The 27,775-nt window shown below is 43.9% G+C and overlaps 4 protein-coding genes, 1 long non-coding RNA gene and 1 pseudogene across 5 annotated transcripts; all 6 read left to right on the top strand.

The window, feature by feature from the left end:
* The first annotated feature begins 1,144 nt into the window (after positions 1-1,144).
* On the top strand, positions 1,145-6,556 carry tm4sf4 (transmembrane 4 L six family member 4). Its single transcript, XM_035176716.2, has 5 exons — positions 1,145-1,512; positions 2,368-2,457; positions 3,203-3,345; positions 3,698-3,881; positions 6,410-6,556. The coding sequence occupies exons 1-5, from the start codon at positions 1,342-1,344 to the stop codon at positions 6,554-6,556; spliced, it is 735 nt and encodes a 244-aa protein (XP_035032607.2). The 5' UTR covers positions 1,145-1,341.
* A 1,472-nt stretch (positions 6,557-8,028) lies between these two features.
* LOC124854701 (mucin-2-like) lies at positions 8,029-17,713 on the top strand (the record flags this gene model as incomplete). Its single annotated transcript, XM_047342959.1, is given in 13 exon segments — positions 8,029-8,056; positions 8,321-9,409; positions 10,017-10,235; positions 10,680-10,942; positions 11,846-11,962; positions 12,824-13,163; positions 14,530-14,660; positions 15,496-15,604; positions 15,703-15,867; positions 15,995-16,111; positions 16,288-16,404; positions 16,407-16,440; positions 17,638-17,713. Coding segments are annotated over 13 exon segments (2,805 nt in total), but the record flags the coding sequence as incomplete, so codon positions are not given.
* Positions 17,714-18,087: 374 nt separating this feature from the next.
* On the top strand, positions 18,088-18,767 carry LOC118121073. The gene is made up of 3 exons (XR_007034834.1): positions 18,088-18,138; positions 18,265-18,381; positions 18,559-18,767. It is a non-coding gene; the product is annotated as an uncharacterized LOC118121073 (long non-coding RNA).
* Positions 18,768-19,977: 1,210 nt separating this feature from the next.
* LOC124854780 (integumentary mucin C.1-like) lies at positions 19,978-21,487 on the top strand (the record flags this gene model as incomplete). Its single annotated transcript, XM_047343154.1, has 4 exons — positions 19,978-20,133; positions 20,232-20,399; positions 20,526-20,642; positions 20,820-21,487. Coding segments are annotated over exons 1-4 (1,098 nt in total), but the record flags the coding sequence as incomplete, so codon positions are not given.
* A 1,122-nt stretch (positions 21,488-22,609) lies between these two features.
* Positions 22,610-23,713, top strand: LOC124854800 (integumentary mucin C.1-like; the record flags this gene model as incomplete). The annotated part of the gene is made up of 4 exons (XM_047343205.1): positions 22,610-22,803; positions 22,902-23,069; positions 23,196-23,312; positions 23,490-23,713. Coding segments are annotated over exons 1-4 (675 nt in total), but the record flags the coding sequence as incomplete, so codon positions are not given.
* Positions 23,714-25,538: 1,825 nt separating this feature from the next.
* LOC124854700 lies at positions 25,539-27,526 on the top strand (annotated as a pseudogene).
* Positions 27,527-27,775: the final 249 nt, after the last annotated feature.

Here is a 27,775-nt window from a genome sequence, read left to right as displayed (position 1 = left end):
ATGGCAAGAGTCACCTTTGGTTTTCTACCTCGACTTTGGAACCGCCAGCGGGATCCACCTGAGGATCTAAGGTTCCGTGCAGGCACATAATGGGTCAATGATTTCTGATCTCATAATTTTACGACTTTCACTATTACCAACATCTAATCTCAGGTTTTGTTTCCACATGGCCCTTATTCTCCATCGTAGATTAGCCACCTTATCACCATGCATGTAATATACATTTATTGTCAGCAACATAAACCAACCAGCTTTCTGCAAAGTCCATTGTAGTTGAAAAGATAATTTATTACTTCAGTGTAATTTAAAAAAGGGAACCCTTGTTATGACTCACAAAATCCAGATCATTAACTGGATCCACACCTAATTTCCCCTCTTCATAGATAATAGGGTTTAAGGGTTTGCCTGATTTTTTGTATTTATTAAGATCTCTGCATTTAGTTTAGTCAAGTTATTCACAAAAAGTTGATGAAAGTGGAAAGAAATTCCTGGATTCGAGCTCTTGATCAAATCTGGTCCAGAGGTGAACCAGTTCTTCTTTGGTCCATACATCACTCTTCCATCAAGTTTCCACAAAATCAATTTACTACAAACAAACAGCGTTGAAAACACGGAGGCAGAATGACTCAGTCGAGCGCACTCCTCCGTCAAGGCCCCTGAGATTCAATCACGCTGCACCAAATGAAATTTTAAATTACAAACACCCAAAGCTGAACAATGGATTTTCTTCTTCTGACTAATGAAGAGGTTCTTCTCAGTAAACGTGTGGTTATCTGCACCGAGGGGCTGTATCGACCGATGTCTGTCACTTCCTCTTCTGTCTCCATGTACACAAAACACTTGGTAGAACATTAACTCCTATTTCCTCACTAGTGCATCTGTGTGCACGATAACCACGTTAATGCCTCCATGCCTGTGTGTGTGTGTGTGTGTGTGTGTGTGTGTGTGTGTGTGTGTGTGTGTGTGTGTGTGTGTGTGTGTGTGTGTGTGGGTGTGGGTGTGGGTGCATGTATGTTTGTTAGAGTGTGTGACATACGACGGCTGGCTGCTGTAAAAGCAGTGAGATCACGCATGGTGATGGAGGGGGCATCTATAAAGCCTCAACAGCCAGAAGCAGACAAGGTCTTTGAGTCGACGCCACGAAGAGGACAGAGAATTCTTGAAGGAGGTTAACGAAGGAATTATCAGGAGGCTGAAGTTGGGGATAATACATAAGGCCAGAAAATCCAGCAGATTTCACACTAAAATTCAGTTTGAGAGTCCAGACGTCCTTGTGTTGTCACTTTTTTAAAACCCCCGGAGTGTGTTTCTGTCAGAGGCGTCTCGAGCATCAGTGTCAGAATGTGTTCGGGCAGTTTTGCCAAGTGTTTGGGGATCACCCTGATTCCTCTCGCGATCGCGTGCGTGCTGTGCAACATCCTGCTCTTCTTCCCCAGCGGGGAGTCTGTGGACAGAGACAACATCACAGAGGAGGTCTGGTACTTCGGAGGCATCCTGGGATCTGGAGTGTTGGTGAGTGCGTCGGTCGCAGCCTCTTAAACGAGAGGATTTGCTTCTTCTAGAATATCATAATAGTTGTTTTACATTTTGATGAAATACATGATTAATACATTATTTCAGATTATAATTGATAGATTAATCTAAATTGAAAAAAAACACTTTTTGCATCCCAGTTAATTTCCCGGAGTCAACTTGTAGTGAGAAATAAAATTTTCCTGGACAATTTTTCTAAAAAAGCATCTAAACATTGGCTATAAAATTCATTGTAGATAAACCAGGTAGGATGAACACAAAGTTTTCTAACTTCACTCTGAGTCATAGACGTGGTTCCTCTGCTCGGTGGTAAAAGTTATTCACCAGTGACATAACAGATTTCACCTGCTGTTACAGTCAAGGAGATTGTGTTATCAATTAATTGTCGTCTTTTAGCAGGAGTACACAAAAACTACTCTCGATTTTCTTGAAATTTGGTAGAAGGGTTCAGTGAGTCTCTTGAAAATTGTGACTTTCTTGAAAATTGTGAATGTTTATGTGAATTTCCCAAGAAATAAAGAAGAGATCTTTATGAGAAAATATCAGGCAAGTGTAGAGTTCTAATATCTATTAAGACGGGAAAATTGCTGCAGATCCAGATCATTATCCAGATCTGATCTCAATACCTGTATGTGCAATATGGTGATAAAGTAATGAGCCATGGGGGAAGTATGCGCTATCGATGTTACATCAGAGTGTGTGTGTTTGTGTGTGTGTGTGTGTGTGTGTGTGTGTGTGTGTGTGTGTGTGTGTGTGTGTGTGTGTGTGTGTGTGTGTGTGTGTGTGTGTGTGTGTGTGTGTGTGCGTGTGTGTGTGTGTTTACTTTGTCAACAGATGATCTTCCCAGCACTGGTCTTCCTGGGCCTGAAGAACAATGACTGCTGCGGTTGCTGTGGCAACGAGAGCTGTGGACGGAGCTTTGCGGTGAGGAGATGTTTCACCATTCAACTTCAAACCGAATCCAAATTATCATTTACAGCAGGTTTCAGAATCAGAGGATCTTAGTTTATTTTATTTTATTGCTGGTTAATGTTAAACATTAACATATATATCTTATCCAGTATCTTCAGCATTGTTAACATTATCTGTGAAAGGCTCGTATCAGCTTATTTTTATCAGCCAATAATATAAATCTGTCATTGAGTAAAAACTAAATATGTTAAGCTTAATGAATGGCTTGAATTAAAACTGATCACTTAAACTTGTCGTGTGTTAACTCACTGTGGGTCTGGATAACAAACACATGTGCACACACACTCACACATGTACACAGAGAACTTCATGAGATTTCCATAACTTCAACGAGAAACTCCTCTAATGAGAGTTTCACATGACTTTTGCACAAAGCAGGTGTTGTACTGCAGCAGGCGCACACGCCGATCAATACTCCAGGAATGTGTACGTGTGTGAGGAATGAATCACAAATAAAACTGCTGCACACACACACACACACACACACACACACACACACACACACACACACACACACACACACCATCAGTAGCTCTGTGCAGGCCACACTCTGTTAACGACCTTCAGCCTGGTCTCTGCACAGCAAGAGAATAACCTCATTGTTTTCATTGTTTAAGTTAGAAGCGAGCTCGCTCAACCTATTGATTCCCAACATGAGCGACTGTTTCGACCCTCTTTCTCTCCTCTGTCTCTGTAGATGCTGAGCTCCATGCTGTTTGCAGCTGTGGGGGTTTTGGGGGCTGGTTACTCAGTTATCGTTTCTTCCGTGGCCCTCAGCCATGGACCTAAGTGTGGGACAGCCACCAACGTGACAAATTGGGTGTATCCCTTCTCCAATGGGTGAGACTCATAAGTCACATTACAACGTTTGTTTCATATTATGTGTGTAACCACCAATGTAGAAACTGTGTGGTTTATCTCTCAGTGAAAAGAATTGAGGCTTTCATCGTTAATCTATGCAAATTCTAAAAGCATGTATGTTTTTTACATGCAGTCCATGCTAGAAGTCACCATACTTTATAAAGTAAGGTTGGGACTTTACTAAATTATGGAGAGACCTAACAGTTCTAACAACAAGCAGGCACTTGTCAGAAGTTTAAGTTGAGTCTAAGTTAACTGGTTCTGTGACATTAGGCTCATTCATTAATAAACTTACTATCCAGGTCGTGTGTTTCTCACCCTCCCTCTGCAGAGACTACCTGTCCAACAAAGACATCTGGTCGCTGTGTGTAGAGCCGGCCGGCGTGGTGTCCTGGCATCTGTCCCTGTTCTCCGTGCTGCTGGTCATGGGTCTAATCCAGGCGGTGCTGTGTGGCGTGCAGGTGCTGAACGGCCTGCTGGGAGCTCTGTGTGGGGGCTGTGGCTGCTGCGGAGGGGTCAGTATCTACTCTATAGTCTGAAGTTACTGAACCAGGTTTCTGTGGCTGTAGGAACGCAGCAGACGTCCAGTCAGTCACAGAAAAGTCAGAGAAACACAGGAAAGATAAACAATACTCTATTTTATAACATTATTTTACTTCAAGTAAAATAAAGACAATTCTCAATTAGACATTTGCACAATCACTAAAGGGAAAGACCAATTAAACCAAGAATCTTTATCATAATAATTATTATAAGAAGGACATATTAATATGAATACTAACAGTCAAAGTAATCTTTTTACACTCTCTTGTGTGGAGATCTGTCGGGACATCAGATCCCAAATACCCAGTAAACCACTTACCCACATAATTAGCAATAAATTAAATCTAATTTACACACTGTCCATGGCCCCATTTACTTACTGACTTGACTCATGTTTGTGTTTCAGAGTGACGGAGCCGTCTGAGCGCCGCCTGCAGCTGTGAGAGTCTGAAGGTCTCAGAGTTTCTGTAGTTTCTTGCTCTGTCGACGATACACGGCAGCAACTTGAGCTAATTGATCACCTTTCCTGTAACACTGGTGAAATGACAGAGCTCCATCTTCTCAGTCGAAATGTTTCTCTGTTTTCCTACGCTCGGCATATAAGTGACCTCCTGTTGTATATGTTTGTATCTGTTGTCGCCTCTTTAGCGATGTCGTGCGGTGCAACGCTGACATTACATCAACCAGTTAACAAAGACACTATTTTTATATAAACGTGAAAAGTAAATGAGACATGATCAGACCGTGCAGCTGCTGCAAATCTACTGTTTTTACTATCTAGACAAAATTAAAAGGAGATAATAACCTGCTGGAAAACAAATGTGTTTTTTTATTTTCAATCTCACAAATTCATGCTTGTGTATTTGTGTCAATAAAAAAAAAATCAATTGCTTGCTTGTCTTGAAGTGAAAGTTCTACGAACATGAGGAGATTAACTTCTAATAAATCACAGAACATGTCTCTGCTCATTGCTTATTGAGCTTATTGATTATTGATAAAATTGCATCAGTAGTCACAGGGTAACTGCGGCAATGATACAGTTAAGTGTGAAGTCTATGGATGGACATCAGGGACAAAGCAGAGGACTGTGGGAAACTGAGTCAATGTGAGGGATCGACATTGTTATACACTCATCACAGTAAACGATAGTATTCATATAAGCTCAATACTACTACTACTACTCAGTGGAGGTGGGCTGCAGGGGTCGGTGGACTTGACCTAACCTTAACTTAAACACAATCTAACATTACCTTAAACACAATCTAACATTACCTTAAACGCAACCTTAACCTAAATTTAAACCTAGACTTAAAACCTGACTCCCTATTAAGACAATTCCCCATAATGTGACTATGTAAACAAATTCAGGTCCCCACAACATGAGTAATACCTGGACCACACACACACACACACACACACACACACACACACACACACACACACACACGGGGGGTGAAAACAATGCACTGCTGATGGGTAATGAAGCATCCATCAAAATCCATCTATACACAGCAGTAATATAGAAATATCATTATAACAGTAAATATGACAAATAGATTAAACTATTTAAAGTGATCTGGTAAATAGTCTTGATGACCAATCAAAGAGCTTTCTATGTATTTTGCATTCACACGCACACACACACTGTAATGTGCACTTTGTCTAACACACATCAGTCACACACGGCCTGCACAGACGTTTCATATCCTCACACTTTATACACCAATGCCGCAAAGCTTGAATGTATGTATGCAAAGTGGCTGCACTGATGACGGCTGACTGATCACTACCTAAGACACAGGCTTTACTCGGTCAGCCATGTTTTTTTGACATCATGCATCTGGATCAACTTTTTCTGGAGTGCCGCTTTAATAAAGGGTCAGAATTTATGCCTGTAGCTTGTAAATTCAGTGTCACACGCACAGACAGGATATTTGCGTGTCCATCTCTTTGTAATTACATATATATATATATGTAAAAGGAGATAATACAAGTTGCTGTAGTAGAGCAGCACACGAATCCCAAACCATACGGACCCCTGAATAGAGTCTTCACCATAATGATGGTGAAGCAGAAATGTGGCTGAACGAGTTCAACCAGCGTCTTCGGCTCTGATTGGCCGTGGATCCAGGGTGAGTCTCATCCTGTTGTTTCAGTGCGAGGGAAACAACTCGAGCGGAGATTGGCCAATTAGATAGGCCAGGCCCTAACCTAGGACATTGCTAAGATGTGGCAATGTCCTATGACAGGATTTGAATAAAATCAAATCAAATGTTCCATCAGTTGAGGTGTGGTGTTCTCGGGTGCGCTACAAGCTTTCCTCTGACAGAGGACAGGTGTAATTAGGGCCATTCAGGCAACTGCTATGTTTGTGCACGTCATTTCCACTGACTCTCCAAATTGAATACAGAGCTGTCTGATGAGGAAATCTTAGAAACCTAGAAAGGTCTCTACATTCCAGTATTGTTAAATGTCAAAAACTGGTTTCGACATTCCACAGCAAGTGCAGTTCAAAATGAGTGTAAGGTCGGGGAAACAGTTGGAGTCTGAAGAACAGTTCATCCAAAGCTCCACAGCCAACACTGCACTTACTACTGACGTCCTCAAAAATATGGCCGTCAAGTTTGAAGTTGAACTTGAGCGGTGAAAAGATTTGAGTTGAGGAACTCGCTCCCTCAGGGGAAAAACCCCAAAAGCCAAAGAAGCTCCTGTCTGTCATGTTTGTTATGTTTTGTCATATAAGGCCAGTGAGGTGAGAGGTGTGGTTTTTACATTTTTATTATTTATCCAACATCACAATATCTCCACAACATTAACATAGTGATTTTATTTTATTTCATTTCGTGAACATTTGATCACAAAACACTTTCTCATGAGATGAATAAAATGACAGTTGGGGACCAAGTTGTAAAAGCATTGATTTAATACAACTGTCTGTCTGCGTCTGTGATTAAAAAGGTAAAAAAATATGGCGTTGATATTAATAGCTAGAACTGTGCTCCTCATCAGGTCCTTGCATTTGATGTATTGAGTATTTATGACTGCAGGGTTTGTTTCTAGTGACTGACTGTGTCCCTCTGCTGTTTGATGCAGGTAGTGCACAGTGGAGTCTTCACTGAAAACTGCTGCTACCAGAGAAAAAGGTTGATGGAAGCAAAGTTCCGAGCCAGAAAAAAAAAAAATAAAACCATCGGAGTTGGTGCCAGGACACGAAAGGACAATGTCTCACTGTACGGTATGTAACAGATGAAATAATTGGAATAATTATTTCTAATTATTAGTGAGGAGTTGTTTCAATTTGGGTGTGTGCTGCACCACCAATCCCAGTTTAAGTGTTTAATTATTGTCTCCAACCAGACCATAGTCTCAATGAAGTATTTAAATTCAGATCAACTTCTTACCGGGACAGAGACGGTCGCAGTGGATCAAATATTTTCTTCTGACACCAACGGCCTCGTCGAGCACGTTTAACTTCTGGTGAGTGTTGTTTGTTCTCTTTGCAAAAGGTACCTTAACTTACAATAATTATCTTTGTCTTTTTCCAAATGAGTTCAGAATTTGTAACATTTAGAGTTAGGTCTTGTTGAAGAAAAAGTCTAACTGGATATCTTTTAATGTACCTTTCAATAATAAAGGGTGTACAAATATTTGTAAATGTTGAAAACGACAATTCCATTTTTTTAATTTATAACTTCAAAATAATTTAAGAAAAACTATGAACATACCTGTTTGTCTAGATTGAGGCTCTGAGAATAATTTGTGTAAATTGTAAAGCCTACAGACACAAGATACAAATAGTGGATACATGAATAAAGGTGATTTGTATGTTTTGTACATGTGGTTGTACATTGTGAATGAGAAGGAATGCTCTTAATTTAAAACTGATTCCATAAAATTGTTGGATAAAAATGTATATGGTAAACGTTTCTTACTTCCTTGTACATCTCTGCAGGTTGAAAGGTCCAACTCTGCAAAAAGATGAAATTGGTATTATATGTCGTTCTTTTTTTCTGAATAATCAAAACAAATGATTTGCTGTGTTGACGATAACATGTTGAATATCATAGTAATTATCTTCTTTTCATTCTGCGTCTGTTCCATTTTCTCCAGCAGTTACAAATGACTCTGATTGCTGTTGTGCTTGTTGGTAAGTTAATCTCCAAGTGTTCATGGAAGTAAAATGTTATATCCTTTACTCTCGATTCATTTGCGGGAGTGGTACGTAGGCAACTGGACTTGCTTCTTCAGAACTGAGGTCGCTTTGTGTGACATGTGAAAGGTCTTCCAAGAAAAACAAGTCCAGTTGCCTGTTTGAGAACACGAACAACTCAAGGAGAAGAATCTGGAGGAGAATCTTCACACACATATTTTTCTAATAATCAGATTTTTTTTTTTTTGTTGTTTTCATCAGGAAGCTACCAGCAACACCTGAAACCAGGTGGTGACCAGCAACGTAGCAACAAAGGTAACAAGCAGATTCCTGCCAAACCAGGTGAAGACAACCAACCAGGAAAATATCCACACCCCGGTAACGAAGACAAACCACATAAAGACAACAAACCAGGAAAATATCCAAAACCCGGTAACGAAGACAAACCACATAAAGACAACAAACCAGGAAAATATCCAAAACCCCGTAACGAAGACAAACCACATGAAGACAACAAACCAGGAAAATATCCAAAACCCGGTAACGAAGACAAACCACATAAAGACAACAAACCAGGAAAATATCCAAAACCCGGTAACGAAGACAAACCACATGAAGACAACCAACCAGGAAAATATCCAAAACCCGGTAACGAAGACAAACCACATAAAGACAACAAACCAGGAAAATATCCAAAACCAGGTAACGAAGACAAACCACATAAAGACAACAAACCAGGAAAATATCCAAAACCCGGTAACGAAGACAAACCACATAAAGACAACAAACCAGGAAAATATCCAAAACCCGGTAACGAAGACAAACCACATAAAGACAACAAACCAGGAAAATATCCAAAACCCGGTAACGAAGACAAACCACATAAAGACAACAAACCAGGAAAATATCCAAAACACGGTAACGAAGACAAACCACATAAAGACAACAAACCAGGAAAATATCCACACACCGGTAAGGAAGACAAACCAGATAAAGACAACAAACCAGGAAAATATCCACACACCGGTAAGGAAGACAAACCAGATAAAGACAACAAACCAGGAAAATATCCACACACCGGTAAGGAAGACAAACCAGATAAAGACAACAAACCAGGAAAATATCCACACACCGGTAAGGAAGACAAACCAGATAAAGACAACAAACCAGGAAAATATCCACACACCGGTAAGGAAGACAAACCAGATAAAGACAACAAACCAGGAAAATATCCACACACCGGTAAGGAAGACAAACCAGATAAAGACAACAAACCAGGAAAATATCCACACACCGTTAAGGAAGACAAACCAGATAAAGACAACAAACCAGGAAAATATCCACACACCGGTAAGGAAGACAAACCAGATAAAGACAACAAACCAGGAAAATATCCACACACCGCAAGGAAGACAAACCACATAAAGACAACAAACCAGGAAAAATCCACACACCGGTAAGGAAGACAAACCAGATAAAGACAACAAACCAGGAAAATATCCACACACCGGTAAGGAAGACAAACCAGATAAAGACAACAAACCAGGAAAAATCCACACACCGGTAAGGAAGACAAACCAGATAAAGACAACAAACCAGGAAAAATCCACACACCGGTAAGGAAGACAAACCAGATAAAGACAACAAACCAGGAAAATATCCACACACCGGTAAGGAAGACAAACCAGATAAAGACAACAAACCAGGAAAATATCCACACACCGGTAAGGAAGACAAACCACATAAAGACAACAAACCAGGAAAAAATCCACACACCGGTAAGGAAGACAAACCAGATAAAGACAACAAACCAGGAAAATATCCACACACCGGTAAGGAAGACAAACCAGATAAAGACAACAAACCAGGAAAAATCCACACACCGGTAAGGAAGACAAACCAGATAAAGACAACAAACCTGGAAAATATCCACACACCGGTAACAAAGACACACCAGATAAAGACACTACCCCAACAACAACCACTACCCCCACAATAACAACCACTACCCCATGTGCAACAACCACAACCCCAACGACAACAACCACTACCCCAACTACAACAACAACTACCCCAACAACAACAACCACTACCCCAACTACAACTACCACAACCCTGACAACAACCACCACTACCCCAACTACAACAACCACTACCCCAACAACAACCACTACTCCCAACAACAACAACCACTACCCCAACAACAACAACCACTACCCCAACTACAACCACCACTACCCCAACTACAACAACCACTACCCCAACTACAACTACCACTACCCCAACAACAACAACCACTACCCCAACAACAACAACCACTACCCCAACTACAACTACCACTACCCCAACTACAATACCACTAACCCAACTACAACTACCATTACCCCAACAACAACCACCACTACCCCAACTACAACAACCACTACCCCAACTATAACTACCACTACCCCAACTACAACTACCACTAACCCAACTACAACTACCACTACCCCAACAACAACCACCACTACCCCAACTACAACAACCACTACCCCAACTACAACTACCACGACACCAACAATGACTACCCCAACTACAACTACCACTAACCCAACTACAACTACCACTACCCCAACAACAACCACCACTACCCCAACTACAACAACCACTACCCCAACTACAACTACCACGACACCAACAACCACAACCCCAACGACAACAACCACTACCCCAACTACAACTACCACGACCCCAACAACCACTACCCCAACTACAACTACCACGACCCCAACAACCACTACCCCAACTACAACAACCACTACCCCAACGACAACAACCACTACCCCAACTACAACAACCACTACCCCAACTACAACTACCACTACCCCAACAACAACAACCACTACCCCAACTACAACTACCACTACCCCAACTACAACTACCACTACCCCAACAACAACTACCACTACCCCAACAACAACCACAACTACCCCAACAACCACAACCACTACCCCAACTACAACTACCACTACCCCAACAACAACCACAACTACCCCAACTACAACAACCACTACCCCAACTACAACAACCACTACCCCAACTACAACATCCTCTACCCCAACAACCACTACCCCAACTACAACAACCACTACCCCAACTACAACAACCACTACCCCAACTACAACTACCACTACCCCAACAACCACAACACCAACAACAACAACCACTACCCCAACGACCACAACCACTATCCCAACTATAACTACCACTACCCCAACTACAGCAACCACTACCCCAACTACAACAACCTCAGCTGAAGCACTTGTGTGTGAAACTTGCACAAATGCTAACTGTTCAACCACAGCAGCAGTTACATGTCCCACAGGCACGATGTGTATCACAGCTTCCATTCAAGGTAAACTTCTCTACAAGTTACTTTCCAGTGAAATACATGTACTGCAAAGTGACGTGTGCTTTCCATCACCATTAACAAATTGCACTTTGACTTTGCAGCCTTTTCATCTGGGACTCCTGGACAGCAAATCTACAAGGCCTGTGCACCCCCCTCCCTGTGTCCATCCACAGGCTCTCAGACATTTTCAGTTAACTTGGGTCTTTCGAGTGCACTTGCAAGTGTTACATGCTGCAGCACAGACAACTGCAACTCCGTCACTCTGCCTTGTAAGTAGATGTAGATGACTATTTTATTAATCTGCATCCTTCTTCTGACATGTTCTACTTTTAATCCATAACACTTCCATCTTCTCTCTTCCTCTAATAAACAGTATCATTTTTTGTCTGTTTCAGACCCTGCGGTTCCAGCAGATAACAGTCTACAGTGTCACGTTTGTAACCCCAGCACCTCTGATTGCAGCCTTTCAATACAATGTAAGGGAACAGAGGATCGCTGCTTTCAAGCCAGTGGTAAGTCTTCTTCATATATACTGTAATAAGGTGCGATGTTAAAATACTGCACGACTGTTACCATGGCAACTACTATCATTGAAATACATTTCCTCATGAATTTAAGTCAATCTTTAAGTGAAGAATTCTCTCTGAAATTATCCAACAAACAAACTTTTGATTGTGTTTCATCTTTAGTGACAAATGGGGTCCGCACTTCTCCAGCATGTGGCTGTGCATCTTTAAATCTGTGTGAAGCTGCTACCATCCTGGGGACACTGCCTTTCATGCAAGATGTTGGTACCATTACCAGTGGACCAGCCTGTTGTGGGACTAGTTTGTGTAACACTCTCACTACAACAACAACAACCACTACCCCAACAACAACAACAACTACCCCAACAACAACAACCACTACCCCAACTACAACAACCACTACCCCAACTACCACTACCCCAACGACAACAACCACTACCCCAACTACAACTACCCCAACAACAACCACCACTACCCCAACTACAACAACCACTACCCCAGCTACAACAACCACTACCCCAACTACAACTACCCCAACTACAACTACCACTACCCCAACTACAACTACCCCAACTACCACTAGCCCAACTACAACAACCACTACCCCAACTACAACTACCACTACCCCAACTACAACTACCACTACCCCAACAACAACCACTACTACCCCAACTACAACTACCACTAACCCAACAACAACCACACCACTCCCCAACTACAACAACCACTACCCCAACTACAACTACCACGACCCCAACAACCACTACCCCAACTACAACAACCACTACCCCAACTACAACAACCACCCCAACTACAACTACCATGACACCAACAACCACTACACCAACGACAACAACCACTACCCCAACTACAACTACCACGACCCCAACAACAACAACCACTACCCCAACTACAACTACCACTACCCCAACTACAACTACCACTACCCCAACTACAACTACCACTACCCCAACAACAACCACCACTACCCCACAACACTACCCACCTACAACAACTCTACCCACAACCACAACCACTACCCCAACTACAACAACCACTACCCCAACTACAACAACCACTACCCCAACTACAACAACCACTCCCCACAAACAACCTACCCCAACCACTACCCCAACAACCACAACCACTACCCCAACAACCACAACACCAACGACAACAACCACTACCCCAACAACCACAACACCAACGACAACAACCACTACCCCAACAACCACAGACTAGCCAACTATAACTACCTCTAGCCCAACTACAACAACCACAGCTGAAGCACTTGTGTGTGAAACTTGCACAAATGCTAACTGTTCAACCACAGCAGCAGTTACATGTCCCACAGGCACGATGTGTATCACAGCTTCCATTCAAGGTAAACTTCTCTACAAGTTACTTTCCAGTGAAATACATGTACTGCAAAGTGACGTGTGCTTTCCATCACCATTAACAAATTGCACTTTGACTTTGCAGCCTTTTCATCTGGGACTCCTGGACAGCAAATCTACAAGGCCTGTGCACCCCCCTCCCTGTGTCCATCCACAGGCTCTCAGACATTTTCAGTTAACTTGGGTCTTTCGAGTGCACTTGCAAGTGTTACATGCTGCAGCACAGACAACTGCAACTCCGTCACTCTGCCTTGTAAGTAGATGTAGATGACTATTTTATTAATCTGCATCCTTCTTCTGACATGTTCTACTTTTAATCCATAACACTTCCATCTTCTCTCTTCCTCTAATAAACAGTATCATTTTTTGTCTGTTTCAGACCCTGCGGTTCCAGCAGATAACAGTCTACAGTGTCACGTTTGTAACCCCAGCACCTCTGATTGCAGCCTTTCAATACAATGTAAGGGAACAGAGGATCGCTGCTTTCAAGCCAGTGGTAAGTCTTCTTCATATATACTGTAATAAGGTGCGATGTTAAAATACTGCACGACTGTTACCATGGCAACTACTATCATTGAAATACATTTCCTCATGAATTTAAGTCAATCTTTAAGTGAAGAATTCTCTCTGAAATTATTCAACAAACAAACCTTTGATTGTGTTTCATCTTTAGTGACAAATGGGGCCGGCACTTCTCCAGCATGTGGCTGTGCATCTTTAAATCTGTGTGAAGCTGCTACCATCCTGGGGACACTGCCTTTCATGCAAGATGTTGGTACCATTACCAGTGGACCAGCCTGTTGTGGGACTAGTTTGTGTAACACTCTCACTACAACAACAAAACCACTACCCCAAAACAACAACAACTACCCCAACAACAACAACCACTACCCCAACTACAACAACCACTACCCCAACTACAACTACCACCCACCACAACGACCACTACCCAACTACAACCACTACCCCAACAACAACCACTACTACCCCAACTACAACAACCACTACCCCAATTACAACAACCACTACCCCAACTACAACAACCACTACCCCAACGACAACACCACTACCCCAACTACAACTACCACTACCCAACTACAACAACCACTACCCCAACTACAACTACCACTACCCCAACTACAACTACCACTAACCCAACTACAACTACCACTACCCCAACAACAACCACCACTACCCCAACTACAACAACCACTACCCCAACTACAACTACCACGACACCAACAACCACTACCCCAACTACAACTACCACTACCCCAACTACAACTACCACTACCCCAACTACAACAACCACTACCCCAACTACAACTACCCCAACTACAACAACCACTACCCCAACTACAACAACCACCACCCCAACTACAACAACCACTACCCCAACGACAACAACCACTACCCCAACTACAACTACCACTACCCAACAACAACAACCACTACCCCAACAACAACAACCACTACCCCAACTACAACTACCACACAACAACAACCACAACCCCAACTACAACTACCACTACCCCAACTACAACTACCACTAACCCAACTACAACTACCACTACCCCAACAACAACCACCACTACCCCAACTACAACAAACACTACCCCAACTACAACTACCACTACCAACAACCACTACCCCAACTACAACTACCACTAACCCAACTACAACTACCACTACCCCAACAACAACCACCACTACCCCAACTACAACAACCACTACCCCAACTACAACTACCACACACCAACAACCACAACCACCCCCAACTACACCAACCCTACCGACTACAACAACCACTACCCCAACGACAACAACCACTACCCCAACTACAACAACCACTAGCCCAACTACAACTACCACTACCCCAACTACAACTACCACTACCCCAACAACAACCACAACTACCCCAACAACCACAACCACTACCCCAACTACAACATCCTCACCCAACAACCACTACCCCAACTACAACAACCACTACCCCAACTACAACAACCACTACCCCAACTACAACAACCACTACCCCAACAACCACAACACCAACAACAACCACTACCCCAACGACCACAACCACTATGCCAACTATAACTACCACTAGCCCAACTACAGCAACCTCAGCTGAAACTTGTGTGTGAAACTTGCACAAATGCTAACTGTTCAACCACAGCAGCAGTTACATGTCCCACAGGCACGATGTGTATCACAGCTTCCATTCAAGGTAAACTTCTCTACAAGTTACTTTCCAGTGAAATACATGTACTGCAAAGTGACGTGTGCTTTCCATCACCATTAACAAATTGCACTTTGACTTTGCAGCCTTTTCATCTGGGACTCCTGGACAGCAAATCTACAAGGCCTGTACCCCCTCCCTGTGTCCATCCACAGGCTCTCAGACATTTTCAGTTAACTTGGGTCTTTCGAGTGCACTTGCAAGTGTTACATGCTGCAGCACAGACAACTGCAACTCCGTCACTCTGCCTTGTAAGTAGATGTAGATGACTATTTTATTAATCTGCATCCTTCTTCTGACATGTTCTACTTTTAATTCCATAACACTTCCATCTTCTCTCTTCCTCTAATAAACAGTATCATTTTTTGTCTGTTTCAGACCCTGCGGTTCCAGCAGATAACAGTCTACAGTGTCACGTTTGTAACCCCAGCACCTCTGATTGCAGCCTTTCAATACAATGTAAGGGAACAGAGGATCGCTGCTTTCAAGCCAGTGGTAAGTCTTCTTCATATATACTGTAATAAGGTGCGATGTTAAAATACTGCACGACTGTTACCATGGCAACTACTATCATTGAAATACATTTCTCATGAATTTAAGTCAATCTTTAAGTGAAGAATTCTCTCTGAAATTATTCAACAAACAAACCTTTGATTGTGTTTCATCTTTAGTGACAAATGGGGCCGGCACTTCTCCAGCATGTGGCTGTGCATCTTTAAATCTGTGTGAAGCTGCTACCATCCTGGGGACACTGCCTTTCATGCAAGATGTTGGTACCATTACCAGTGGACAGCCTGTTGTGGGACTAGTTTGTGTAACACTCTCACTGCAACAACAAAACCACTACCCCAACAACAACAACTACCCCAACAACAACAACCACTCCAACTACAACAACCACTACCCCAACTACAACTACCACGACCTAACAACAACCACCACTACCCCAACTACAACAACCACTACCCCAACAACAACCACTACTACCCCAACTACAACAACCACTACCCCAATTACAACAACCACTACCCCAACTACAACAACCACTACCCCAACGACAACAACCACTCCCCAACTACAACTACCACTACCCCAACTACAAACCACTACCCCAACTACAACTACCACTACCCCAACTACAACTACCACTACCCAACTACAACTACCACTACCCCAACAACAACCATACTACCCCAACTACAACAACCACTACCCCAACTACAACTACCACGACACCACAACCACTACCCCAACTACAACTACCACTAACCCAACTACAACTACCACTACCCCAACTACAACAACCACTACCCCAACTACAACCACTACTACCCCAACTACAACAACCACTACCCCAACTACAACAACCACTACCCCAACTACAACAACCACTACCCCAACGACAACAACCACTACCCCAACTACAACTACCACTACCCCAACAACAACACTACCCCAACAACAACAACCACTACCCCAACTACAACTACCACGACCCCAACAACAACAACCACAACCCCAACTACAACTACCACTACCCCAACTACAACTACCACTAACCCAACTACAACTACCACTACCCCAACAACAACCACCACTACCCCAACTACAACAACCACTACCCCAACTACAACTACCACGACACCAACAACCACTACCCCAACTACAACTACCACTACCCCAACTACAACTACCACTACCCCAACAACAACCACCACTACCCCAACTACAACAACCACTACCCCAACTACAACTACCACGACACCAACAACCACAACCCCAACGACAACAACCACTACCCCAACTACAACTACCACGACCCCAACAACCACTACCCCGACTACAACAACCACTACCCCAACGACAACAACCACTACCCCAACTACAACAACCACTACCCCAACTACAACTACCACTACCCCAACTACAACTACCACTACCCCAACAACAACCACAACTACCCCAACAACCACAACCACTACCCCAACTACAACATCCCCTACCCCAACAACCACTACCCCAACTACAACAACCACTACCCCAACTACAACAACCACTACCCCAACAACCACAACACCAACAACAACCACTACCCCAACGACCACAACCACTATGCCAACTATAACTACCACTAGCCCAACTACAGCAACCTCAGCTGAAGCACTTGTGTGTGAAACTTGCACAAATGCTAACTGTTCAACCACAGCAGCAGTTACATGTCCCACAGGCACGATGTGTATCACAGCTTCCATTCAAGGTAAACTTCTCTACAAGTTACTTTCCAGTGAAATACATGTACTGCAAAGTGACGTGTGCTTTCCATCACCATTAACAAATTGCACTTTGACTTTGCAGCCTTTTCATCTGGGACTCCTGGACAGCAAATCTACAAGGCCTGTGCACCCCCCTCCCTGTGTCCATCCACAGGCTCTCAGACATTTTCAGTTAACTTGGGTCTTTCGATGCACTTGCAAGTGTTACATGCTGCAGCACAGACAACTGCAACTCCGTCACTCTGCCTTGTAAGTAGATGTAGATGACTATTTTATTAATCTGCATCCTTCTTCTGACATGTTCTACTTTTAATCCATAACACTTCCATCTTCTCTCTTCCTCTAATAAACAGTATCATTTTTTGTCTGTTTCAGACCCTGCGGTTCCAGCAGATAACAGTCTACAGTGTCACGTTTGTAACCCCAGCACCTCTGATTGCAGCCTTTCAATACAATGTAAGGGAACAGAGGATCGCTGCTTTCAAGCCAGTGGTAAGTCTTCTTCATATATACTGTAATAAGGTGCGATGTTAAAATACTGCACGACTGTTACCATGGCAACTACTATCATTGAAATACATTTCCTCATGAATTTAAGTCAATCTTTAAGTGAAGAATTCTCTCTGAAATTATTCAACAAACAAACCTTTGATTGTGTTTCATCTTTAGTGACAAATGGGGCCGGCACTTCTCCAGCATGTGGCTGTGCATCTTTAAATCTGTGTGAAGCTGCTACCATCCTGGGGACACTGCCTTTCATGCAAGATGTTGGTACCATTACCAGTGGACCAGCCTGTTGTGGGACTAGTTTGTGTAACACTCTCACTGCAACAACAAAAACCACTACCCCAACAACAACAACAACTACCCCAACAACAACAACCACTACCCCAACTACAACAACCACTACCCCAACTACAACTACCACGACCCTAACAACAACCACCACTACCCCAACTACAACAACCACTACCCCAACAACAACCACTACTACCCCAACTACAACAACCACTACCCCAATTACAACAACCACTACCCCAACTACAAAACCACTACCCCAACGAACAACCACTACCCCAACTACAACTACCACTACCCCAACTACAACAACCACTACCCCAACTACAACTACCACTACCCCAACTACAACTACCACTACCCCAACTACAACTCACTACCCCAACAACAACCACCACTCCCCAACTACAACAACCACTACCCCAACTACAACTACCACGACACCAACAACCACTACCCCAACTACAACAACCACTACCCCAACTACAACAACCACTACCCCAACTACAACAACCACTACCCCAACTACAACAACCACTACCCCAACTACAACAACCACTACCCCAACGACAACAACCACTACCCCAACTACAACTACCACTACCCCAACAACAACAACCACTACCCCAACAACAACAACCACTACCCCAACTACAACTACCACGACCCCAACAACAACCACAACCCCAACTACAACTACCACTACCCCAACTACAACTACCACTAACCCAACTACAACTACCACTACCCCAACAACAACCACCACTACCCCAACTACAACAACCACTACCCCAACTACAACTACCACGACACCAACAACCACTACCCCAACTACAACTACCACTACCCCAACTACAACTACCACTACCCCAACAACAACCACCACTACCCCAACTACAACAACCACTACCCCAACTACAACTACCACGACACCAACAACCACAACCCCAACGACAACAACCACTACCCCAACTACAACTACCACGACCCCAACAACCACTACCCCGACTACAACAACCACTACCCCAACGACAACAACCACTACCCCAACTACAACAACCACTACCCCAACTACAACTACCACTACCCCAACTACAACTACCACTACCCCAACAACAACCACAACTACCCCAACAACCACAACCACTACCCCAACTACAACATCCTCTACCCCAACAACCACTACCCCAACTACAACAACCACTACCCCAACTACAACAACCACTACCCCAACTACAACAACCACTACCCCAACAACCACAACACCAACAACAACCACTACCCCAACGACCACAACCACTATGCCAACTATAACTACCACTAGCCCAACTACAGCAACCTCAGCTGAAGCACTTGTGTGTGAAACTTGCACAAATGCTAACTGTTCAACCACAGCAGCAGTTACATGTCCCACAGGCACGATGTGTATCACAGCTTCCATTCAAGGTAAACTTCTCTACAAGTTACTTTCCAGTGAAATACATGTACTGCAAAGTGACGTGTGCTTTCCATCACCATTAACAAATTGCACTTTGACTTTGCAGCCTTTTCATCTGGGACTCCTGGACAGCAAATCTACAAGGCCTGTGCACCCCCCTCCCTGTGTCCATCCACAGGCTCTCAGACATTTTCAGTTAACTTGGGTCTTTCGAGTGCACTTGCAAGTGTTACATGCTGCAGCACAGACAACTGCAACTCCGTCACTCTGCCTTGTAAGTAGATGTAGATGACTATTTTATTAATCTGCATCCTTCTTCTGACATGTTCTACTTTTAATCCATAACACTTCCATCTTCTCTCTTCCTCTAATAAACAGTATCATTTTTTGTCTGTTTCAGACCCTGCGGTTCCAGCAGATAACAGTCTACAGTGTCACGTTTGTAACCCCAGCACCTCTGATTGCAGCCTTTCAATACAATGTAAGGGAACAGAGGATCGCTGCTTTCAAGCCAGTGGTAAGTCTTCTTCATATATACTGTAATAAGGTGCGATGTTAAAATACTGCACGACTGTTACCATGGCAACTACTATCATTGAAATACATTTCCTCATGAATTTAAGTCAATCTTTAAGTGAAGAATTCTCTCTGAAATTATTCAACAAACAAACCTTTGATTGTGTTTCATCTTTAGTGACAAATGGGGCCGGCACTTCTCCAGCATGTGGCTGTGCATCTTTAAATCTGTGTGAAGCTGCTACCATCCTGGGGACACTGCCTTTCATGCAAGATGTTGGTACCATTACCAGTGGACCAGCCTGTTGTGGGACTAGTTTGTGTAACACTCTCACTACAACAACAAAAACCACTACCCCAACAACAACAACAACTACCCCAACAACAACAACCACTACCCCAACTACAACAACCACTACCCCAACTACAACTACCACGACCCTAACAACAACCACCACTACCCCAACTACAACAACCACTACCCCAACAACAACCACTACTACCCCAACTACAACAACCACTACCCCAACTACAACAACCACTACCCCAACTACAACAACCACTACCCCAACGACAACAACCACTACCCCAACTACAACTACCACTACCCCAACTACAACAACCACTACCCCAACTACAACTACCACGACCCCAACAACAACAACCACTACCCCAACTACAACTACCACTACCCCAACTACAACTACCACTAACCCAACTACAACTACCACTACCCCAACAACAACCACCACTACCCCAACTACAACAACCACTACCCCAACTACAACTACAACGACACCAACAACCACTACCCCAACTACAACTACCACTAACCCAACTACAACTACCACTACCCCAACAACAACCACCACTACCCCAACTACAACAACCACTACCCCAACTACAACTACCACGACACCAACAACCACAACCCCAACGACAACAACCACTACCCCAACTACAACTACCACTACCCAACAACCACTACCCCGACTACAACAACCACTACCCCAACGACAACAACCACTACCCCAACTACAACAACCACTACAACTACAACTACCACTACCCAACTACAACTACCACTACCCAACAACCCACAACACCCACAACAACCACTACCAACTACAAATCTACCACAACCACTCCCCAACTACAACAACCACTACCCCAACTACAACAACCACTACCCCAACTACAACTACCACTACCCCAACAACACAACCCCACAACCACTACCCCAACGACAACAACCACTACCCCAACTACAACAACCACTACCCCAACTACAACTACCACCCCACAACAACAACCACTACCCCAACTACAACTACCTAAACAACAACCACTACCCCAACTACAACTACCACACCCCAACTACAACTACCACTAACCCAACTACAACTACCACTACCCCAACAACAACCACCACTACCCCAACTACAACAACCACTACCCCAACTACAACTACCACAACACCAACAACCACTACCCCAACTACAACTACCACTAACCCAACTACAACTACCACTACCCCAACAACAACCACCACTACCCCAACTACAACAACCACTACCCCAACTACAACTACCACGACAACAACCACTACCCCAACTACAACTACCACGACCAACAACCACTACCCCAACTACAACTACCACGACCCCAACGACCACTACCCGACTACAACAACCACTACCCCAACGACAACAACCACTTTCCAACTACAACAACCACTACCCCAACTACAACTACCACTACCCCAACTACAACTACCACTACCCCAACAACAACCACAACTACCCCAACAACCACAACCACTACCCCAACTACAACATCCTCTACCCCAACAACCACTACCCCAACTACAACAACCACTACCCCAACTACAACAACCACTACCCCAACTACAACAACCACTACCCCAACTACAACTACCACTACCCCAACAACCACAACACCAACAACAACCACTACCCCAACGACCACAACCACTATGCCAACTATAACTACCACTAGCCCAACTACAGCAACCACTACCCCAACTACAACAACCTCAGCTGAAGCACTTGTGTGTGAAACTTGCACAAATGCTAACTGTTCAACCACAGCAGCAGTTACATGTCCCACAGGCACGATGTGTATCACAGCTTCCATTCAAGGTAAACTTCTCTACAAGTTACTTTCCAGTGAAATACATGTACTGCAAAGTGACGTGTGCTTTCCATCACCATTAACAAATTGCACTTTGACTTTGCAGCCTTTTCATCTGGGACTCCTGGACAGCAAATCTACAAGGCCTGTGCACCCCCCTCCCTGTGTCCATCCACAGGCTCTCAGACATTTTCAGTTAACTTGGGTCTTTCGAGTGCACTTGCAAGTGTTACATGCTGCAGCACAGACAACTGCAACTCCGTCACTCTGCCTTGTAAGTAGATGTAGATGACTATTTTATTAATCTGCATCCTTCTTCTGACATGTTCTACTTTTAATCCATAACACTTCCATCTTCTCTCTTCCTCTAATAAACAGTATCATTTTTTGTCTGTTTCAGACCCTGCGGTTCCAGCAGATAACAGTCTACAGTGTCACGTTTGTAACCCCAGCACCTCTGATTGCAGCCTTTCAATACAATGTAAGGGAACAGAGGATCGCTGCTTTCAAGCCAGTGGTAAGTCTTCTTCATATATACTGTAATAAGGTGCGATGTTAAAATACTGCACGACTGTTACCATGGCAACTACTATCATTGAAATACATTTCCTCATGAATTTAAGTCAATCTTTAAGTGAAGAATTCTCTCTGAAATTATTCAACAAACAAACCTTTGATTGTGTTTCATCTTTAGTGACAAATGGGGCCGGCACTTCTCCAGCATGTGGCTGTGCATCTTTAAATCTGTGTGAAGCTGCTACCATCCTGGGGACACTGCCTTTCATGCAAGATGTTGGTACCATTACCAGTGGACCAGCCTGTTGTGGGACTAGTTTGTGTAACACTCTCACTACAACAACAACAACCACTACCCCAACAATAACAACAACTACCCCAACAACAACAACCACTACCCCAACTACAACAACCACTACCCCAACTACAACAACCACTACCCCAACTACAACAACCACTACCCCAACTACAACAACCACTACCCCAACTACAACAACCACTACCCCAACGACAACAACCACTACCCCAACTACAACTACCACTACCCCAACAACAACAACCACTACCCCAACAACAACAACCACTACCCCAACAACAACTACCACTACCCCAACAACAACAACCACAACCCCAACAACAACTACCACTACCCCAACTACAACTACCACTAACCCAACAACAACTACCACTACCCCAACAACAACCACCACTACCCCAACTACAACAACCACTACCCCAACTACAACTACCACGACACCAACAACCACTACCCCAACTACAACTACCACTACCCCAACTACAACTACCACTACCCCAACAACAACCACCACTACCCCAACTACAACAACCACTACCCCAACTACAACTACCACGACACCAACAACCACAACCCCAACGACAACAACCACTACCCCAACTACAACTACCACGACCCCAACAACCACTACCCCGACTACAACAACCACTACCCCAACGACAACAACCACTACCCCAACTACAACAACCACTAGCCCAACTACAACTACCACTACCCCAACTACAACTACCACTACCCCAACAACAACCACAACTACCCCAACAACCACAACCACTACCCCAACTACAACATCCTCTACCCCAACAACCACTACCCCAACTACAACAACCACTACCCCAACTACAACAACCACTACACAAAACCACTACCACACACCCACAACCACTACCCACTATCCACCACTCCACAACAACCACTACCCCAACTACAACAACCACTACCCCAACTACAACTACCACTACCCACAACCACAACACCAACAACAACACCACTACCCCAACGACCACAACCACTATCCCAACTATAACTACCACTAGCCCAACTACAGCAACCACTACCCCAACTACAACAACCTCAGCTGAAGCACTTGTGTGTGAAACTTGCACAAATGCAACTGTTCAACCACAGCAGCAGTTACATGTCCCACAGGCACGATGTATCACAGCTTCCATTCAGTAAACTTCTACAAGTTACCAGTGAAATACATGTACTGCAAAGTGACGTGCTTTCCATCACCATTAACAAATTGCACTTTGACTTTGCAGCCTTTTCATCTGGGACTCCTGACAGCAAATCTACAAGGCCTGTGCACCCCTCCCTTGTCCATCCACAGGCTCCAGACATTTTCAGTTAACTTGGGTCTTTCGAGTGCACTTGTACATGCTGCAGCACAGACAACTGCAACTCCGCACTCTGCCTTGTAAGTAGATGTAGATGACTATTTATTAATCTGCATCCTTCTTCTGACATGTTCTACTTTTAATCCATAACACTTCCATTTTCTCTTCCTCTAATAAACAGTATCATTTTTGTCTGTTTCAGACCCTGCGTTCGCAGATAACAGTCTACAGTGTCACGTTTGTAACCCCAGCACCTCTGATTGCAGCCTTTCAATACAATGTAAGGGAACAGAGGATCGCGCTTTCAAGCCAGTGGTAAGTCTTCTCATATATACTGTAATAAGGTGCGATGTTAAAATACTGCAAGACTGTTACCATGGCAACTACTATCATTGAAATACATTTCTCATGAATTTAAGTCAATCTTTAAGTGAAGAATTCTCTCTGAAATTATTCAACAAACAAACCTTGATTGTGTTTCATCTTTAGTGACAAATGGGGGCACTTCTCCAGCATGTGGCTGTGCATCTTTAAATCTGTGTAGCTGCTACCATCCTGGGACACTACCTTCATGCAAGATGTTGGTACCATTACCAGTGGATCAGCCTGTTGTGGACTAGTTTGTGTAACACTCTCACTACAACAACAAACAACCACTACCCCAACAACAACAACAACTACCCCAACAACAACAACCACTACCCCAACTACAACAACCACTACCCCAACAACAACAACCACTACCCCAACTACAACAACCACTACCCCAACTACAACAACCACTACCCCAACTACAACTACCACTACCCCAACTACAACAACCACTACCCCAACTACAACTACCACAACCCCAACAACAACAACCACTACCCCAACAACAACAACCACTACACCAACTACAACTACCACTACCCCAACTACAACTACCACTACCCCAACAACAAGCACCACTACCCCAACTACAACAACCACTACCCCAACTACAACTACCACTACCCCAACTACAACTACCACTACCCCAACTACAACTACCACTACCCCAACAACAACCACCACTACCCCAACTACAACAACCACTACCCCAACTACAACTACCACTACACCAACAACCACAACCCCAACGACAACAACCACTACCCCAACTACAACTACCACGACCCCAACAACCACTACCCCAACTACAACAACCACTACCCCAACGACAACAACCACTACACCCAACTACAACAACCACTACCCCAACTACAACACCACTACCCCAACAACAACAAACCACTACCCCAACTACAACTACCACTCCCCCAACTACAACTACCACTACCCCAACTACAACACCACTACCCCAACAACAACCACAACTACCCCAACAACCACAACCACTACCCCAACTACAACAACCACTACCCCAACTACAACAACCACTACCCCAACTACAACTACCACTACCCCAACAACCACAACACCAACAACAACAACCACTACCCCAACGACTACAACCACTATCCCAACTATAACTACCACTAGCCCAACTACAGCAACCACTACCCCAACTACAACAACCTCAGCTGAAGCACTTGTGTGTGAAACTTGCACAAATGCTAACTGTTCAACCACAGCAGCAGTTACATGTCCCACAGGCACGATGTGTATCACAGCTTCCATTCAAGGTAAACTTCTCTACAAGTTACTTTCCAGTGAAATACATGTACTGCAAAGTGACGTGTGCTTTCCATCACCATTAACAAATTGCACTTTGACTTTGCAGCCTTTTCATCTGGGACTCCTGGACAGCAAATCTACAAGGCCTGTGCACCCCTCCCTGTGTCCATCCACAGGCTCTCAGACATTTTCAGTTAACTTGGGTCTTTCGAGTGCACTTGCAAGTGTTACATGCTGCAGCACAGACAACTGCAACTCCGTCACTCTGCCTTGTAAGTAGATGTAGATGACTATTTTATTAATCTGCATCCTTCTTCTGACATGTTCTACTTTTAATCCATAACACTTCCATCTTCTCTCTTCCTCTAATAAACAGTATCATTTTTGTCTGTTTCAGACCTCACGGTTCCAGCAGATAACAGTCTACAGTGTCACGTTTGTAACCCCAGCACCTCTGATTGCAGCCTTTCAATACAATGTAAGGGAACAGAGGATCGCTGCTTTCAAGCCAGTGGTAAGTCTTCTTCATATATACTGTAATAAGGTGCGATGTTAAAATACTGCACGACTGTTACCATGGCAACTACTATCATTGAAATACATTTCCTCATGAATTTAAGTCAATCTTTAAGTGAAGAATTCTCTCTGAAATTATTCAACAAACAAACCTTTGATTGTGTTTCATCTTTAGTGACAAATGGGGCCGGCACTTCTCCAGCATGTGGCTGTGCATCTTTAAATCTGTGTGAAGCTGCTACCATCCTGGGGACACTGCCTTTCATGCAAGATGTTGGTACCATTACCAGTGGACCAGCCTGTTGTGGGACTAGTTTGTGTAACACTCTCACTGCAACAACAAAAACCACTACCCCAACAACAACAACAACTACCCCAACAACAACAACCACTACCCCAACTACAACAACCACTACCCCAACTACAACTACCACGACCCCAACAACAACCACCACTACCCCAACTACAACAACCACTACCCCAACAACAACCACACTCCCCAACTACAACAACCACTACCCCAACTACAACAACCACTACCCCAACTACAACAACCACTACCCCAACAACAACAACCACTACCCCAACTACAACTACCACTACCCCAACTACAACAACCACTACCCCAACTAC

This window comes from Hippoglossus stenolepis, chromosome 14 (genome assembly GCF_022539355.2).
Source record: "Hippoglossus stenolepis isolate QCI-W04-F060 chromosome 14, HSTE1.2, whole genome shotgun sequence".
NCBI lineage: Eukaryota > Metazoa > Chordata > Actinopteri > Pleuronectiformes > Pleuronectidae > Hippoglossus > Hippoglossus stenolepis.
Note: the sequence above shows the minus strand (reverse complement) of the source record. Positions and strands in the feature narration are given on the sequence as shown.

Coding starts and splice junctions, on each gene's coding strand:
- tm4sf4 (XM_035176716.2), top strand. CDS start 1,342: ATGTGTTCGGGCAGTTTTGCCAAGTGTTTGGGGATCACCCTGATTCCT. Junction 2,458..3,202: donor GCTGTGGACGGAGCTTTGCG/GTGAGGAGATGT, acceptor CTGTCTCTGTAG/ATGCTGAGCTCCATGCTGTT. Junction 3,346..3,697: donor GTGTATCCCTTCTCCAATGG/GTGAGACTCATA, acceptor CTCCCTCTGCAG/AGACTACCTGTCCAACAAAG.